The sequence below is a fragment of the Plectropomus leopardus genome, chromosome 20 (assembly GCF_008729295.1).
Source record: "Plectropomus leopardus isolate mb chromosome 20, YSFRI_Pleo_2.0, whole genome shotgun sequence".
Taxonomy (NCBI): Eukaryota; Metazoa; Chordata; class Actinopteri; order Perciformes; family Serranidae; genus Plectropomus; species Plectropomus leopardus.
In genome coordinates, this window is record NC_056482.1 from 1260237 (window position 1) to 1278086 (window position 17850).

General features: G+C 38.8%; 1 protein-coding gene across 1 annotated transcript; it reads left to right on the forward strand.

The window, feature by feature from the left end:
* The first annotated feature begins 1230 nt into the window (after positions 1 to 1230).
* On the forward strand, positions 1231 to 13429 carry dqx1 (DEAQ box RNA-dependent ATPase 1). Its single transcript, XM_042509643.1, is given in 11 exon segments — positions 1231 to 1505; positions 3119 to 3572; positions 4617 to 4761; positions 4764 to 4921; positions 5229 to 5328; positions 7132 to 7290; positions 8329 to 8520; positions 9793 to 9918; positions 10840 to 11030; positions 11343 to 11533; positions 12920 to 13429. Coding segments are annotated over 11 exon segments (2199 nt in total). The 3' UTR covers positions 13128 to 13429.
* Positions 13430 to 17850: the final 4421 nt, after the last annotated feature.

The window sequence follows — 17850 nt, forward strand, 5'->3', positions numbered from 1 at the left end:
TGCGTGGCTGCTCCATCCAAGCACGGGCAGCGCCACAGTGCAGCTGTCTCTGAATGTTGTATGATCCACAGCAGGAACAGGACAGCGCCTCACATTCCCACTGTCACACCATGATTCTTATTCAGCAGAAAGCACAAGCCTCGCCTCCTCTGCTCTCCTCCTGGTCGAATGGCTCTGTCCAGGATTTACTTTTAGCTATTTGCCATGAAATTTGGTACACATTTATTCATCATCAGGTCCAATTTTTTTAGTTTACCTAAAAAATGACATTCCCATCAGCCTCAACTGTACCTTGTGTTTAGTTCTAACTTTGGACAAGTCTTAAGATAAGATGATACTTTATTTATAATTTCATGGAAATTTGTCTTGCAGCCACAAGCTCTCACCAATCAACAAAATAGCATAAAAGACAATAAAAAATCCATATAAAAACACCTGTAAGGTTGCCCCCAGCAGTTGTCAAAAAAGACCACTCTGATATGATGTCAATATGATGATCAACAGATCATTTTCAGTGTCTATTTTACTGTAAGGTGTGCATCATATGAATAACATAGCTAAGTCTCCGAGTCAAGCTACAGCCGAGCCGCTCCTGCTGCTCTGCTCACAAAATGATGTGGTCGTTATACGGGTTTTTTTCTCTTAGTTGATATGAGGGTCTAAGGACAGAGGGATGCTGTATGCTGTAGAGTCCTCAGAGGCAAACTGTGATTTGTGATAATGGGCTTTATAAATAAAATTGACTTGACTTGGACTTGGTGCTGTACTTCAAGATGCCAGTAAAGCGTTCAAGTATTCTGTGTTCCACAAATGGAACTTATTTTTTAGATTCAGATTTAGACAACTTAATTTATCGCAGAAGGGCAGTTCAGATTACAGCTCCTGGACCAAACACAAAGCGACAGACAGAAACAAGCAGTAATCAGCAGTACGTCAGAGAGATCAATACATGGGTGAAGATGTACTGTGGTACCTTTTGTGGTCCCATGCATATTGCCTCACACAAGGAGCAGATGAAATAATTAAATAAAAAAATTCCCATGCTTATTTAAGTGAATTACCATAAATAAAACATTCTAATGCATTGCACATTACTGAAATAGGTTCATAGAATGTATGTATGGGCTTGTCAGCCATGTGAAGAAAAACAGACCATAATAAACCAACTGTTTGGTTATTTTTAAAGTGTGTGTGTGTGTGCTTCTGAAAAATGTAGTTGTGTAATCACTCATGTTCCAAGTATTACATTACGTCTTCCTTGTCTTGTTGACCTCTGTCCTTCTTCTCTCCCTCCTCCTGTTGTCCCTGCAGGTGCCACAGTGGTGTGTGGAGTATGCTTTGTCCTATGAATTTTCTCAGGGCCTGGTGTGTTGTTCCCAGCCCTATTCGGTGACAGCGTCGAGCCTGGCCCTCCGTGTGGCTGATGAGATGGACCTCAGTCTGGGTCTGGAGGTGGGCTACAGGGTGTCTCATGACGACAGCTGCACACCTGACACCTTGCTCAGGTTAGGATGCATGGATACTACACGTTAGAAAATGACGTCTTATTACGTCTGATATGGGTCATGTCTCTAATTCTCAGTTTCACTGTTACGGCTCCCGCCAACAAAATGGAAATCTATTTTTTCCCTTGAGTCATTTACAGGAGCAGTGATGGAGCTATCCCAAGATTTGAATGTTCAAGACAAGGATTTATTTCACAAATGTGATAACAAAAACAAAGAAAGAAAGCAAATAAGTGTATTTCTGAGCATGCTTTAAAAAAAAAACCCAACTTTTCTCAGGTATTATTTTACAAAATTCTGCCCAGTGCGCCCTCTGAAACAAAGTGTTAATCAAAAGATTATGATTGATAAGCTTTGAAAACTCTACCATAAACAGGTCACAAGCCAAGACAGAGTTCCCTGCACTAATATGAAAATGTGCTCTACCAAACTGTAACCTGTAAATCATTCACTGCTTTATTTTACATGCACAATGCTGAACTGTATCAGAGGTAATGTAGATGGCTTCATTGGATTTCACTACTTTTGTATCAAATCATTGCATGGTCTTTCTTTTGCTTAGAGCCACACCTTCATTCTTTGTCCTCTATTCCCTGCAGCTCGCTTTCTAAGGTGGCAGTAAAAGTTTTACACTGAAAATGGATCCCTGTGTCCTTTCCAGGACTCTCGAATTATTATATAAATAAGTGTGCATCAATAAAAGGTCTTAGTTTTCAGCTGTTTAGAGCATGTCATTCATCTCTCAGTTATGTGTCAAAGGATGCTTTGACAGAGCCTGTGACAGATAATAATGCTTTCTATGAGGTTTGACTCACTTTGACTACTTTAACATCTTTAGTTGTTTAAAGAAGTGATACTCAACTTGCGGCCAGGGTGCTGGGTGGCCCCCCAACCATTTTCTGATTTGGAGTAAATTGATTCACACTGGGAACTGTTTTTGTACTTTTAGTATAGCAAAGGTACCAGAGTACATAAAACAGCATCAAAATAGAGCTTGTTTATCAAAAAAAGTGCCAGAGGAAGATCCCACACACTCCCAGACAGAGGTCCTTGCTAAGACCCTAATGTCCTAAAACGCTACAAATGTCCTGAAATACTAGAAATAATGTAGTAGTCCTAAAATCCTAAAACATCCTAAAATCCAGGAAACATGTTAAAATCTGGGAAATGTCCTAAAATCCTAGAAGCATCCATAAATCCTAAAAATATGCTAAAATTCTTGAATTTTCCTAAAATCTCAGATTCATCCTAAAATCTTAGAAATGTCCTTAAATCCTGGAAATGTCCCAGAATCCTAGAAATGTGCTATAATCCTAGAGATGTTCTAAAATCCTACAGGCATCCTAAAATCCTCTGAAAATCCGAAGTCCTAGAAATGAATTAAAATCTTAGAAATGTGCTTAAGTCCTCGAAACAACCTAAATCCTGGAAAGGTACTTAAATCCTCGAAACGTCCTAAAGTACTAGAAATGTCCTAAATCTCAGAAACATGTATGAGACTGCTGTGACTGGCCCCTGGCCTCCTGTCATTGCAAAATTGGCAAAGTAAGCTGAGTATCCCTGATTTAAAGTATACAGGCTCTTTCCTCATGCCTTTCTTTCCATCCCCTCAGGTTTGTCAGTGATACTCTTCTGTTAGAGGAAATGATGTCAGACCCTCTGCTGCATCAGTATGGCGTTGTGGTTTTGGACGAACTCCAGGAGCGTACGGTGCCCACCGACGTGCTGCTGGGACTGCTGTGTGACGTCTGCCGGCAGAGGCCAGACAACTTCAGGGTGGTTCTGCTCACTCACCCAACGCTGGCACCTCGCCTTTCCACCTTCTTGGGACCATCAGTCCCTCACCTCTCCTTGGACAGCGTGCTCACTGACCCCCCTAGCAGAGACCAGGAGGAGGGGGGTGGGGTAGAGGGGGACAGGAAGGCTGTGGAGTTGAGCAGGGTGGAGACGTTATACCGGGAGCTCTCTCCAGGGAAGGACCCGGCAGCTGCTGCCTGTCACATGGTGCTGGATCTCCACAGGAGGGGGGAGGAAGGAGATGTGATGGTGTTTCTGGCCAGTCCTCAGGTACAGCTCTCATCATCAAATACCTTAAAGTAATCCAAAACTCTGGGAGGATAAAACAAGGCCACTTCCGTCTTCATCATTTACATTAAAGCATGCTAGAAAGGGCTAGAAAGAAGTACAAAGGCCTGCACTGATGTAGCTCTGTCTGCCTCTAGCTGTTGTCTTTTGCATTATGTCAAATATGTGTAGGCACCAGCTCTTGTCCTCCACATCATTCACTGCGTATGCATCATTTCCTTTAAATCCCCTGTGCAGCGGTATGCATGTCGAATCCTGTGAAGGAGTGGTAGACTCTTACAAATGAATGAAAAGATAGCAACATTTCTATGTGCTAAATGAAAAAAGTCAGTAATGCAGGATTGATTTAATGAGTACAACTGAAAAAAAAGATACTGTAGATCTGCTCGTTTAGCCGTAGAAACTGTATCAAGTTCAAGTCTTTTTGTATTTTTAACAAAAGGGCAACTGGTTAAACCAATATTCACTGCAGGGTGTGCTGTAGAGTTTCACCACCTTTGTCTTGTAGAGGAGTGAATCAAGGACACCTCAGCCTGAGAAGTCTCGGTTACAGGTGTCTCTCTCTCTCTTTCTCTCTTTCTCTCGCTCTCCCTCTCTCTCTCACACACACACACACACACACACACACACACACACACTTAAACACACAGTCTACATATACAACATGCAGACACTATGTAGTGGTCATGTGCTCTCTGTACATATTGATCTACTGAATATCAAACTCTCTCCTGCATGTTGAACTCCCTTTCTGTCAACATCACCACACCTCACTCTCCCTGCTCGCTGTCAGTCCTCATTTCATTTACTTTGAGCCTGTCGTGTGTGCCGTGTGAGCTGAGGCTAGATTTGTAAGTTAAAATCCTCCCTGATGATACTGATCTGTTCTGGGTAATCCACGGTGAGACACACACACTGACAGTGTACTGACACGACAAACAAAAGCACAGACAGACATTTGACAGAGTTGCCTTGTGTCAGATGTTGCATCAGAGTGGATTCAAACTGAGGCTCCTTTCTGTGCAGGAGACGGAGGAGTGTGTGACCCTGCTGGAGAGGGAGTGTGTAGCTCTGAGTCCTCAGCTCGGTCCTCTCAGGATCCTCCCGCTCCATGCTGGACTGGGGGGGCTGGCCCAGCGGGTCTACGACTCAAACCCTGAGGCTTCCGCACTGGGCAGAATGACAGCTCCGAGGCTGTGGATGGCTCAGTGCTGGGAGCTGGAGGGCCGGGGGTCAAAAGGAAGGTCATCCTGTCTGACACCCTGGCAGAAGCCTCCTTCTCCCTGCCTGCTATTCGCTATGTCATAGACACAGGCCTTCAACTCAAAACTGTGAGTTTGTTCTCTGTAATTTAATCAGGACAAGAAGTCATCATTTAGTAACAGATTGTAAAAACCATATAATCCCGCCCATCCCTGTCCCTCATGTTTCTGTTGGATTCAATATCTCTGATGTTTGGCTGTATAGATTTAATATAAACTTGAGACTGTGCAAAGTGCATGCATAAAATCAAACATTTTAACTGTATATTATTACAGGGGACAACAAGTTTTATGATGAAAACAAAATCAGCATACTCAGGCTGTCAAAAAAAATGAACATTACATTTCTGACATTTATGCCCATATTCTGCCACAGGTTTACAATCCACAAATACGAGCTAATTCTCAGGTGGTGAGGACGATCAGCAAACACCAGGCCGACATGAGAGCTCAAAGGGTGAACAGCCACCTGCCAGGTAGGTCAAAGGTCATGGCTGCTATTGTGTTATGAGATGATGTCGTGCATTGCAGATATTTCCTAAATGCTAACATTTCATTAAAAGCCCCTATTGCAGTGATACTCAACCCAGGGCCAGTGGGCCAAATCTGCCCCCCCCCCCCAACCATTTTCTTATTCACAGTCAAAAAAAGTGGTTCACACAGGGAATAGTTTTTATACTATTTGTGTACATCAGGTGCCAAAGAACATAAAACAGCATTAACTAGCGCTTTTTTGATAAACAAGTACTAGTGGAGTATCCCGGCACCCCTCAAAAGAGGTCCTATCTAAGCTCCAAATGTCCTGAAATCAAATAAATGTCCTAAAATCCTGGAAATGTCCTAAAAACTCATAGAAATGTCCTGAAATCCTAGAAATGTCCTGAAATTCTAGAAATGTCCTAAAATTTTTCTAGAAATGTCCTAAAATTCTAGAAATTTCCTAAAATCCTAGAAAAAGTCCCAAAATCTTTGAAATGTCCTGAAATCAAAGAAATATATATATAAAAATGTATTCTATATATCTATATATCATAGAAATGTTCCAAAGGCGGACTTACTTGCTTGTAAGTCCTAGAAATGTCCTAAAATCCTGGAAATGTCGTAAAGTCCTAGACATGTCCTGAAATACTAAAAATGTAATAAAAATCCTAGAAACATGCGAAAAACCTAGAAATGTCCTAAAATCCCAGAAATGTCCCAAAATCCTAGAAATGTCCTAAAATTCTAGAAATTTCCTAAAATCCTAGAAAAGTCCCAAAATCCTTAAAATGTTCTGAAATCCTAGAAATGTTGTAAAATCCAAGAAGTGTCCTAAAATATTAGAAACATCCTAAAATTCTTAAAACATACTTAAGTCCTAGAAAAGTCCCCAAATCCTTGAAATTTCCTGAAATCTTATAAACATACGAAAAACCTAGGATGTCCTGAAATTACAGATTGCAAAAATGGCCCCCGAGCAAAGCAAGCTGAGCATCCATGCACTCTTGTGTGTTGTCCCCTACTGTGGCAGACATCAGTGCATGCCTTCTAACTACTTCAGATTTTAGCTTTGTACTTATTTTTGGTGAAGACAAAAAAAACACCTGCACAGAGTGTTTCTAACAAAGAAATTATGCTGCATGAGTGTAGGCAGTTTTTAGAATCTAATGCCCAGCCCAGTCCCTAAAACAGCTACAGCAGTGTCTCACAACAATTTAGAACAAGTGCAAATGTACTTCTTAACAATATCACATAACACAGTAGCAAAAAGCACACTGAGGGGATGGAGGGTCTCCAGGCATACGTAGAGTCGTGGGTCTGAGCTGCAAATGTACTTCTTAACAATATCACATAACACAGTAGCGAAAAGCACCCTGGGGGGACGAAGGGTTACCAGGCATATGTAGAGACGTGGGTCTGTGCTGCACCCTTGGATTAAGACGCCAGATAGAATACAGCTCCAATCATGATCTTCACCCCGAGGAAAGCCGACGCCTTCGGAGGAGAAGCCAGTCCAGCACAGGGGACCACACTTTGTAATTAGCAATTAGCATAAACAGAGCTACATGAAAGGGTTAACATGAGGAGAGGGTGGTGACTGTGGCCATAACATCAGCTTATACCCATTTTACAGTCAGCTACTAAATGAGATTTATCAGTTTTTGTTATTAATAACATTACTGAAACAAAATGATAAGTGGTGATAAAAGACGGATTACATGGCAAAAAATCTAATTGTTCAACTACAGTAATTAACTGTATTATGACTGTTTACTACATGTGTTGTTGTTGCTCCTCAGGGCTGTGTCTCCGTCTGTACCCTCAGTGTCTGTATGAGGATGGGATGGAGGAGGCTCATTGTCCTGGAGTGATGGAAGAAAACCTCAGCCACCTGGTGCTGTTGCTCAAAAGGCTCGATATTGCAGACATGGGACAGTGCAAGTTCCTGGACAGACCAGGTACATCTATCACTTACTGAGAATTTTCTCTGATGCATCACAGAAAATGACAGAGTTACTTAAAAGCACTGATAAACTTGAACCCTCTTAACCCATCAGTTGAAGGTAATGAGAGATTCCATGTGATATGCCTGTTGAGAGATCTTAAGGAACTAAAAGTGCCTTTTGTTCATTCCTGCTTGTGTCTGAAGAAATGTGAAGTTCAGGCAACTAGACATATAAAGGATTAGAACCAACAGCAGCATTTTCATGCATAAGGATACAAAAAAACCTGAGTCATTCTGTTCTTCGTGTTTAAAGACTGACTGAAAGGGTGAAATGCAGAGATGGAAATACATGCCTCTGTACAGCATAATGCTGAGCTGTGGAGTGCATGCACCGTCTGTTTCTGCAAACCAGGAACGCACCGACCGCCAGCTACTGTATGCAATATACACCGATTACGGGTGCACATGAGAGTGTGCACGTTTTGAGATTGGGCTCATTGGCTAATCACAACCAGATTAGTTAAACTAGTTCTTATATCATTGGCTCTGTTGAAGTCTACTCCGTCACTCCTGTTGCAGCTGTAAAATGGTAGATAATTATAATAATTACCAGTTGAAAGTTTACGTTTGTTTGTTTTTATTTTTTAACTTTGTTTTTCCTTTCTTCTTTTTTCAATTTTCAGGTAATTTTCTTGTACTTTTTACAAATGTATTGCTAATATTCTTTGTATTGATTCTTAAGTTGATCACTGCCTTCTTCCCTTGTTTTTAAAAGAAGTCAAGCCAATTTTCTCAATTTTTAAAGGGTTAAATACATGTGACAGGCGACTGAAAGAGAAGTAAAGTCAGCCCAGGTATCAGAGGGTTAAGAATTGAAGTGTAACATTTGGTGAGCGGTTATGCTCTGTCTACTGCAGTTCATTGACATTAGAGGGATATCTCTGCTGCCTTGCAGTTGGCGTTTCGTCTGCACTTCCAAGCCTAAGATCATTGCCTCCTCTCCTTTTCCTTCTCCATATTCATCTTTCTTCCATGTCTCCGTCATTCCCAGCCCCCGAGGCTCTAATGCAGGCCCTGGAGGACCTGGACTACCTGGCAGCGCTGGATGATGATGGTAACCTGTCAGAAGTGGGCATCATTATGTCAGAGCTGCCACTCGAGCCGCCGCTGGCTAAAGCCCTGATCGCTGCCTGCGAGTACGACTGTGTTGACGAGCTGCTCACCATCGCTGCCATGCTCACAGGTAATATAACATTGACATTGACATCCACAAAGATATGATGCCCCATAACACAATCAAACACCATATCTGTGTAAAGAATGTGTGACAATCTTTATTAATCAATGTTTACTGTAATCCTTAGGGCCTGCTATTATATTACACACTCGTATCTCAAAATGCACTTTTCAAAATCAAGCTTTAAAAAATATTTTACGTCAATATTATTTACTACTTTCATTGAGTTATTTTTTTTTAACCAACATCAGTCATAATCAGAAATGTCAAATTTTCATTAATTTTCAGAATTGTAACCCTTTAAATACCATGGTTTTGTCATGATGCCACTATAAAAAAAAACACAAAAAATGAATTATTTTCAATATAGTAGTTTAACAGCCTAGGATATGTCAGGGATTTGCAGCAAAATTGATTGTGACAGTGCACCTAGTGTAAATAGCATGTATTTTTGGTTGGAATTTGTCAAAAGCCCAGAATGACACCCAGAAATATATATAATACATATAAATACACAGCATGTTGTTATGCTTTGAATTTAGTTTCCACAGTGTATTTTAGGCTTATTGTAGGAGCTGAGCTGGAAATTCCTAAATTAAATAAAAATACACAGTCTCGCTAAAATGTATATCATAAGCATGAACACAGGCAAAATTAGCGAAAAAATTAAGAATGAAAAGTGATAAAATGTGCCAAACACTCTGTACACATTTTTTGTAGTGGGGTTTTATGGGGTTCTTATCCATAGTCAGTATATTACATACAATAGATTTCATTTCAGTTACTGCTGTTGTGGGGTCAGCAACAAAACAATATTAATAATATTACTAATACTGAGAGTATTTTCACTGCCTCACCTTAATGTTAATGATTTTCATCTGGAAAATGAAACTGTGATATGACTTTCTCCAAAGCCAGACTCCTTTGACAAAAACAGTAATTTAGCATCACAAACCAAAGGAGTCTCTGGTCCACAGCCGCCTCATTCAGTCACTTAGTTTGTGTTATTTTGTGACTTTGTCGCGTAAAAGGGTTAGTTCATTGACCAAAGTCACACAACGACAAAATCAAGCTTACTGACTGAAGCAGTGGTGGACTAGTGGCTCCTGTGTTCAGTGAGCTTAAATGACTGTTTTTCTCTATGGAGTCTGGTGGTTTTGACAAGAGTATAAATGGGGAACTGAAGCTGTTCCAATCGAAACTGTCCCTTTAACACATTTTTGTATGTAATTGTTTATTGTAAAATGAAACTTTGATGTGATCTTTGTCTTGTTTCAGCTCCGTCATGCTTTGTGGCAGCAGAACCCAGCAGGGAGGAGGCAGCAATCACACACTGGAGACCTCTGATGCACGCAGAGGGAGACCACATGACTCTCATTAATATCTATAACACCTTCATAGAGCGTACGTACAATTCAGTCTGCATTACATCAGTACTTTGTTAGTTACAGGATTCCCACTGATCTCAGAACAACTGGATTATACATTATCACTGGACACATAATATTAGATGCTCCCACTAATGGTTCACTGTATAATAGAACTGCGGAAAGTGTTCAAGCATTAGCAACACAAGAGGGAATACAGTGTTTTAGCCCTTTGAAACCTGAGCAAAATGGTTTGATTTCTCTTAAAGACATGGCAATGATCAAGGAAAGATGAAATGACCCAAAAATTAGCAAGAAATTAGTAAAAAGTACAAAGAAAATTAGCTGCAAACTTGTTTAAAAATAATAATAAGAAAAAGGCAAGTAAAAAAAATTACCTGGAAGAAGCACTTAAAATATTATAATAATTTTGTAGCATAATTTTAAATATGTAAACATGATCTTTATGAATAACCTTTTTTAAAATAACTTTTTTCCTTCTTTTTCTTATTCTACTAATTTCTTGTAATTTGTGGAACATTTCCTAATTAGTTTCTCATAGTTTTTGAAAGAAATTGCACAATTTGTTCGGGATTCAAAGGTTAAAAACTTGTGAAGGGTGTCTGAAAGCAACACAAGTAAAAAGAACAAAAAAACACAAAACAAGACAAACAAAAAAATGAAGAGAAAGTTAAATAAGTGCTTAAATGTTATAATAATCCTGCAACATAATTTTAAATGTGTTATTATAATAATTAGAAATAAATTTTTTCCCTAGCTTTTAAAAAACAAAAATCTTTATCTCATAATTTCTTTCAGTTGGTGGAACAATTCATACCAAGTTGCTCATTGACTTCTTTCCATGAAAAGAAATCTTATCAATTTGTTAAGGGTTTCATTAATATCTAACATATATACGTTTCTGAGATATTGAATGGTGTGTGTGTGGTGTTTGCAGATAATCAGGATGAGGCGTGGTGCACAACAAACTTCCTCAGTCACGCCGCCTTGCGATTGGCTGTGGTGATCAGGGCGGAGTTGCTGGAGGTGATGCAGCGGATAGAGCTTCCTGTTTCTCCCCCTGCTTTTGGTTGCCAAGACAACTGCACCAACATCAAGCGTGCCCTCATCTCAGGCTTCTTCCTCAAAGTAAACAGCCTGTTTTCTTCAAGCTCACTGACACAAATGTAACCCGTCTCCTCTCTTATATTTATGCTATATAAGTGTGTCTGAATACACCTTATTTATTTAATTTATTGAATGTACTGATAATGATGAATATGTAATTCTTGTCTTTTTTTTAATGTAGAACCTCATACTAAAATCCAGTGGTCCAGTCCTACTCCCCATATTAAACCTTCCATAGCTTTTTTTTACCATGTTACTCATTTGCTTCAAAACTAGAAGCAACACATGAAGAGAACTCTGTTTCTTGATGATAAATGTTGCCATCCTCTTCAGGTGGCTCATGATGTGGACGGCTCAGGTAACTACCTCCTGCTAACTCATCGTCACGTGGCTCACCTGCATCGCTTCTCGTCCTACCTGTGTCGGCAGCCGTGCCCCAACCCCCCCAGCTGGGTCCTGTACCATGAATTCACCATCTCCTGCGATAACTGCATCCGCATCGCTTCTGAAGTCCACCCTCAGATGTAAGTCGCACCATGAGATCATTAATGTGCAAGTTACTGTCTGTTGGATTTTACTGTGTAGAGTCAGCAGCTTGTAACAGAGCCAAGCTAGCTGTTTCCTCCAGATTCCAGTCTGTGTGCTAAAACCAGGATTACTCAGTCTGCCATACAACATGACAGGAGGCCAGGGGCCAGCTGCAGCAGCCCCACACGTTTCTAGGATTTTAGCACATTTCTAGGGTTTTAATTCATTTCTAGAATTTTAGCACATTTCAAAGATTGTAGCACATTTCTAGAAGTTAAGGAAATTTCGAGGATTTTAGCACATTTCTTGTTTTTTAGCATGTTTTTGCGATTTGGGTACCTTTCTAGGAATTCGCACATTTCTATGATTCTAGCAAGTTTCTAGGATCTTAGCACATTTCTAGGATTTTAGGACATTTCTAAGATTTTAACACATTTCAAGGATTAAAGGATCAAGGATTGTCTCTAGGATTTAAGGACATGTTTTCAGATTTTGGGATGTGTGTCGGACTTAAGGATATATGTATGATTTAAGGGCATTTCTAAGATTTTAGCACATTTCTAGAATTTCAGCACAGTTTTTGTTATTTTAGCACATTTCTTGGATTTTAACATGTTTGTAGGACATTTCTAGCATTTTTAGCGCATTTTGTGGATTTAAGGATATTTCTCAGATTTTAGCATATTTCTAGGATTGTAGGACTTTTTCTATTTTTTTACCATGGTTCTAGGATTGTAGCACATTACAAGGATTTTAGGATGTTTCAAGGATTGTAGCTTATCTCCAGGATTTTAGCACATTTCTGGAATTTCAGGACATTTCTGGAATTTCAGGACATTTCTTGATTTTTAGCAGATTTCTTGGATTTTAGCATTTTTCTAGGACGTTAGGACATTTCTAGGATTTTAGGACATTTCTTGTTTTTTAGCATGGTTCTAGGATTTTAGCACATTTCTACAATTTGATCACGTTCCTAGGAATTTAGGGTGTTATTAAGAGGATATTTCTAGGATTTTAGCAGGCATCTAGGATTTTAGGACATACCTTAAATTTTAGGACACTTTTAGGAGGACGTTTCTAGTTTTTTAGCAGGTTTCTTATAAACAAGCTCTATTTTGATGTTGTTTTATGCACTCATCTTATATATACTAAAAGTAAAACAATTCCCATTGTGGATCACTTTATTTTTACTGTTAATTATAAAATGTTTGGGGGTACTCTGTGGGGGCCAGATTTGGCCCATGAGCTTTACGTTGAGTATCACCGCACTAAACTAAGCTAATCCCCTCTGATATATATATATATATATATATATATATATATATATATATATATATATAATGCCTGTATAATCCTTTGTCTTGTTCCTGTCTCTGCTGCAGGCTGGTGGAGTTGTCCCCTCAGTACTACCTGGGAAACCTGCCATCGAGTGATGGCAAAGAGCTGCTCATGGAGCTGAGGCAGAGTCTGGGGCCTTCGTCATACGAGCAGGACGGAGTGTCGGACGAGCACAGCAGGACTCACAGAGACGCAGACGGGACAGAGGACTCTCTCAATCAGTCCAGCACTGAGCTCTGTGTTGTCCAGTGAGACAGAGGAAGAGATGGAGCATCTCAGGGGAGGACACTAAACACACGGCTGTCACTTTATCCTTTGATCTGAGATCTGGTACTTTGTATGAGTTAGTCTGAAATCTCATTGGAGGTTAAATCATTTTGATGTGTGATTTCAAACTGACTTTTACTGGAAAACACTAATGTACAGTAATGTATTAATATAACTTCTACAGTATGCAGTGGCTTTGGAAAATATTCAGACCTCTTCATTTTCTCCTTTTGCTATGTATTGACTTAATTTAAAAATTGTATCTAATTTGTTTTTTTAATCAACCCTTTGAAATCCAAGCAAATTGGTTTGATATCTTTCAAAAACATGGGAAGGAGACAATGAGCAACAAAGAAGAAATGACCAGGAAGAAGCACTTCAATATTATAATAATTTTATAACATCATTTTAAATATGTGATTATGATCCTTATAAATAGATTTTTTAAATAGCTTTTCACTTAAAAAAAAAAAAAAAATCTTCTAATTTCTTGCAATTCGCAGAATATTTCTTAGCAAGTTGCTGGTTGCATTTTCCCCAACCTTTTGAAAGAAATGGCACCAATTTGCTTGGGGTTCAAAGGTTAAAATCTTATGAAAGGAATCTGAAAGCAGCACAAGAAAAGTGGTGTTGCTCCAGGTTTTAAAGGGTTATTGAGGGATTTTTGCATTTCTATTTCTGTAATACTACAAAAAAAAGTCTCCTATAACTTGCTTCTTGTAGTGTTTTGTGTGCACGGCCGCACACAAACATCTGATTTAAACTGTAGCACAACACAATTTGGAAAAAGTGAAGTAGATGAAATACTCTGAGTGTTCGGTGATGAGATTTCAGCTAAAAGCAATATGCACTACTGCAGTGAGCAGAGACTGGTAGTGGTTGACCTTTCACCTCTATGCAGACGCCCATCTCAGGGCTCACTGTTACCTGATGCTGCAGCAGTGACACACAGAGCTTCTATTTTCAACTTTTTGATACTGTTTGTATGATGTGTCCTGGATTTCCTGCTTAGATTCTGCCTTCTTCTCTCAGACTTTGAGTCAATAATATAAAAGTCTTTGTGGATTCTTATGGTCCTATTTAATAGGGTTTGTCTGTCAAAGCCGTGCTTCAATACTTCAAATAAAGTGTGGTTTTTCATGTTTGCGACATTTCAGCTGAGTGATTTTTAAGCCTCTGCACCGGTACGTTATGTTTTCGGGTTCTTTGGATATCTGTCCTGTTCCCGTGAATGTGATGTCTGCAGTAAACCTTAACTGAAGTTCTTCAGATTTGGCACAAAAGTCCACGAATACTCAAGGCTGAACTTAAATTTTGGTGTTTGGTTGTTTTGGACAACATGCAATTTCTCATGTTGTTTAGAAGATGTACTACACTATGACTTTTTGATGCCATTTCGCCTGACACACCAGACTGTCTTTTTTTTTCTGTTTCGTACGACATACTATAGCATGACTTTCTTATGACTATACCTACTATAATATGACATTTTTACGCAATTTTGGATAACATACTATAGTATGACTTTTTTATGCTTTTTTTTGAGAACATGTTATAGTATGACTTTTTAAAAACACGTCAATACTCTCTAATGGACAAAGTATGTTATTAGATCACAGTTTCTAAATTACCTCAGATTTTACTTTGACATTTCTTTACCGATACTCCTTGATTTCGACAGATGTATCTGCTGATACTGGTTTTACCGGTTTCGGAACAATTTCACCTTATTTATCGGCCTAAACAATATATCGCTCAACTTTACGTGCCTTAATTTGTTCTGCAATATCATAATCAGTGTCTAAACTGTATGAATCTACAGCCAAATGATATTTGATGGCGTAAATAAAAGAAAATATCGACTGATATATCTGTCTGCTCTGCTGATATCAAGGGTCATATGGTGTTGAAAAGGAAAATTCAGTAGGGCTCTCAGCAGTGAGGATATTTGAGTCAGGCCAATAAATGCTCCATCATGTCATGGCAAGCCAGCAACCTGAAAAATATACATATACTACATATACATAATATAGTATGTCGTCCAGAAATCGTCAAAAAAGACATAGTATAGAATGTTGCCCAAAAATTGTCCAAAACTAGAGAACTAGGGAATACTTTATTTTTCATTGTAGGCAGAGCATACAACGAAATTATGAGCGCAGCTCTACTTGGTGCATACAACAATAAAAAAAAATAAATAAAAAGGATTTACACAATAAAAAGTGCTACATTGCTGTTCCATCTTCCATACAAGAGCTAGACTAGTTGCATATGGAAGGTAGTTAGATATTGCACATGGTAAAAAGTTATTGCACTGCCCATAAGAGTTGTTTGTAGGAAAGAAATTGACTCGATGGAAAAATGCTTTAAAATTACACATAGGTAACATGATTATCCTAAATAGGAGGAAGTGTTATATCTTGTTCTTGCAAAGTTCATACCTGCAAGTGTTATTCATATCTTCAATGTTTCACAGGTATGTAAGAATGTAAGACACGTGGTTGGAATAATCAATATTGAACATATATACATACTTGTATTGCCCGTATAACACATAGCGGAGGGATTACTACATGGTCACATACTGTATCTAATGGCTATAAAGAAGAAAATTTTCTTTAGTCTAAATGTCTGTGCTTTTGCTGACCTTTTGCTGAACAGGTGATGTGCAGGGTGCATGGGTCTTTTATGATGTTTTGCGCCCTGTGGAGATAGTGGAAACTGGCAATGTCATACAGAGAGGAGAGGGGGCAGCCAATGATTTTCTGTGTAGACTTCCTGACCCTCTTGAGGCTCTTCTTCTCTGTAGCTGTGCACCTTACATACCACACTGAGATGCCAAAAGTTAGAACACTCTGTATGGTTGCTCGGTAAAAGGCTATCAGAAGTTCCTGATTTAGATTATTCTTCCTGAGTAATCTCAGGAAGTGTAACCTCTGTTGTGCCTTTTTTTTTTACCATGGCAGTGGTGTTGGCCAACCAGGAGAGGTAGTATGACTTTTTTATGCTATTTTGGATGACATTCTATAGTATGACATTTTTGTGTAATTTCAGACTACATACTATAGCTGAGGTGGAGCAGGTGAACAGCTATAGGTTCCTTGGAATTACGATCACTGAGAACCTATCTTGGTCATCACACATCACCACCCAGGTTAGAAAAGCACACAAAAGGCTCTACTTCCTACGGAAAATTAGGAAGGCTAAATTCCAGAGCAAGATCCTGGTTAACTTCTACTGAGCAGCAATAGAAAGCATACCAACTGGAAACATCACCAACTGGCATGGTTCGTGCACGGGACAGGAAGGCTCTACAGCGGGTGATTAAAACTGCCCAGAACATCACTTGTTCCCATCTACAGAGCATCAGTGACCTCTGTGAAGTGAGGTGTCTGCACAGAGCCCAAAGGATACTGAAAGACAGCAGCCGCCCCAGCCACAGTCTGTTCACCCTGCTGCTATGTGGAAAAAGATACAGAATTATCTGCTGCAGAACCACCAGACTACAGGGCAGCTTCTTTCCCCAGGCTGAGAGATTCCTCAGCTCCTCCTTTGACACAAAAGATGTAGCAGGATTTAGGATCACCTTCAATTTAATTTCTTCTTAAACCACATTGAAGAAAAATGAGAAATAAATCTACCTTGTACCTTGTATAGTATGACATATTTATGCTTTTTTTGACGACATACTATAGTATGACATTTTTATGCAATTTCGGAAGACATACTATAGTATCATTTTGTGTAATTTATACTATATTATGACGTTTTTAGCCTTTTTTCGACATGCTTTACTATCAGGTGCCTCTACAAGCAATAATATGTGGTTTTCAGCCATTTTTTCAACATGTCAAGATGTGAGATCTTTATACATACTGTGTCGTTTTCAGCCATTTTTTTCGACATGCTATATAATGATGTTTTCAGCTATTTATTTTGACGTGCTATACTATGGTGTGTCTCTACAAGCTATATGCGGTTTTCAGCCATTTTTTCAACATGCCATATTATGTCATTTTGGGCCTTTCTTTCAACATGGTATAGTATTAAGTGTCTCTTACTGCTTTAGGATTTCGTTTTCAACCATTTTTTCAACATGTCAAAATTTCTCAGTTTTTGGCCTTTTTTTTGACATGCTATACTATTACTACTATGACTCTACAAGTTATAATATGCGTTTTTTTTTTGCCATTTTTTCAACATGTCAAAATTTGAGCTTTTCGACATACTATACTATGTCATTATAAGCCATTTTTTCAACATGCTATATAATGACATTTTGGGCCTTTTTCTCAACATGGTATACTATGAAGTGTCTCTATAGTCATAATATGGCACGTTGAAAAAATGGCTGAAAATAAAATATTATAGCTTGTAGAGACACTTCATAGAATACCATGTTGAAAACAAGGCCCAAAACGTCGTAATATAGCATGTTGAAAAAAAGGCTGATAATGACATAGTATAGTATGTCGAAAAATGGCAAATTTTGACGTAAAAAAAAAAAGACTGAAAACGACATTACATACATTAGACAACATGCTCTTTTATGACTTTTTTATGCTCATTTAGATGACACCATATGTTATGGATTTTTTGGTGCTACTAAGTATGACATAGTTTACTATGACTTGTTTATGCTGTTTTAGATAACATACTATGGTATTACTTTTTTATGTTATTTTGCATGACTAACTTTTTTATCCTA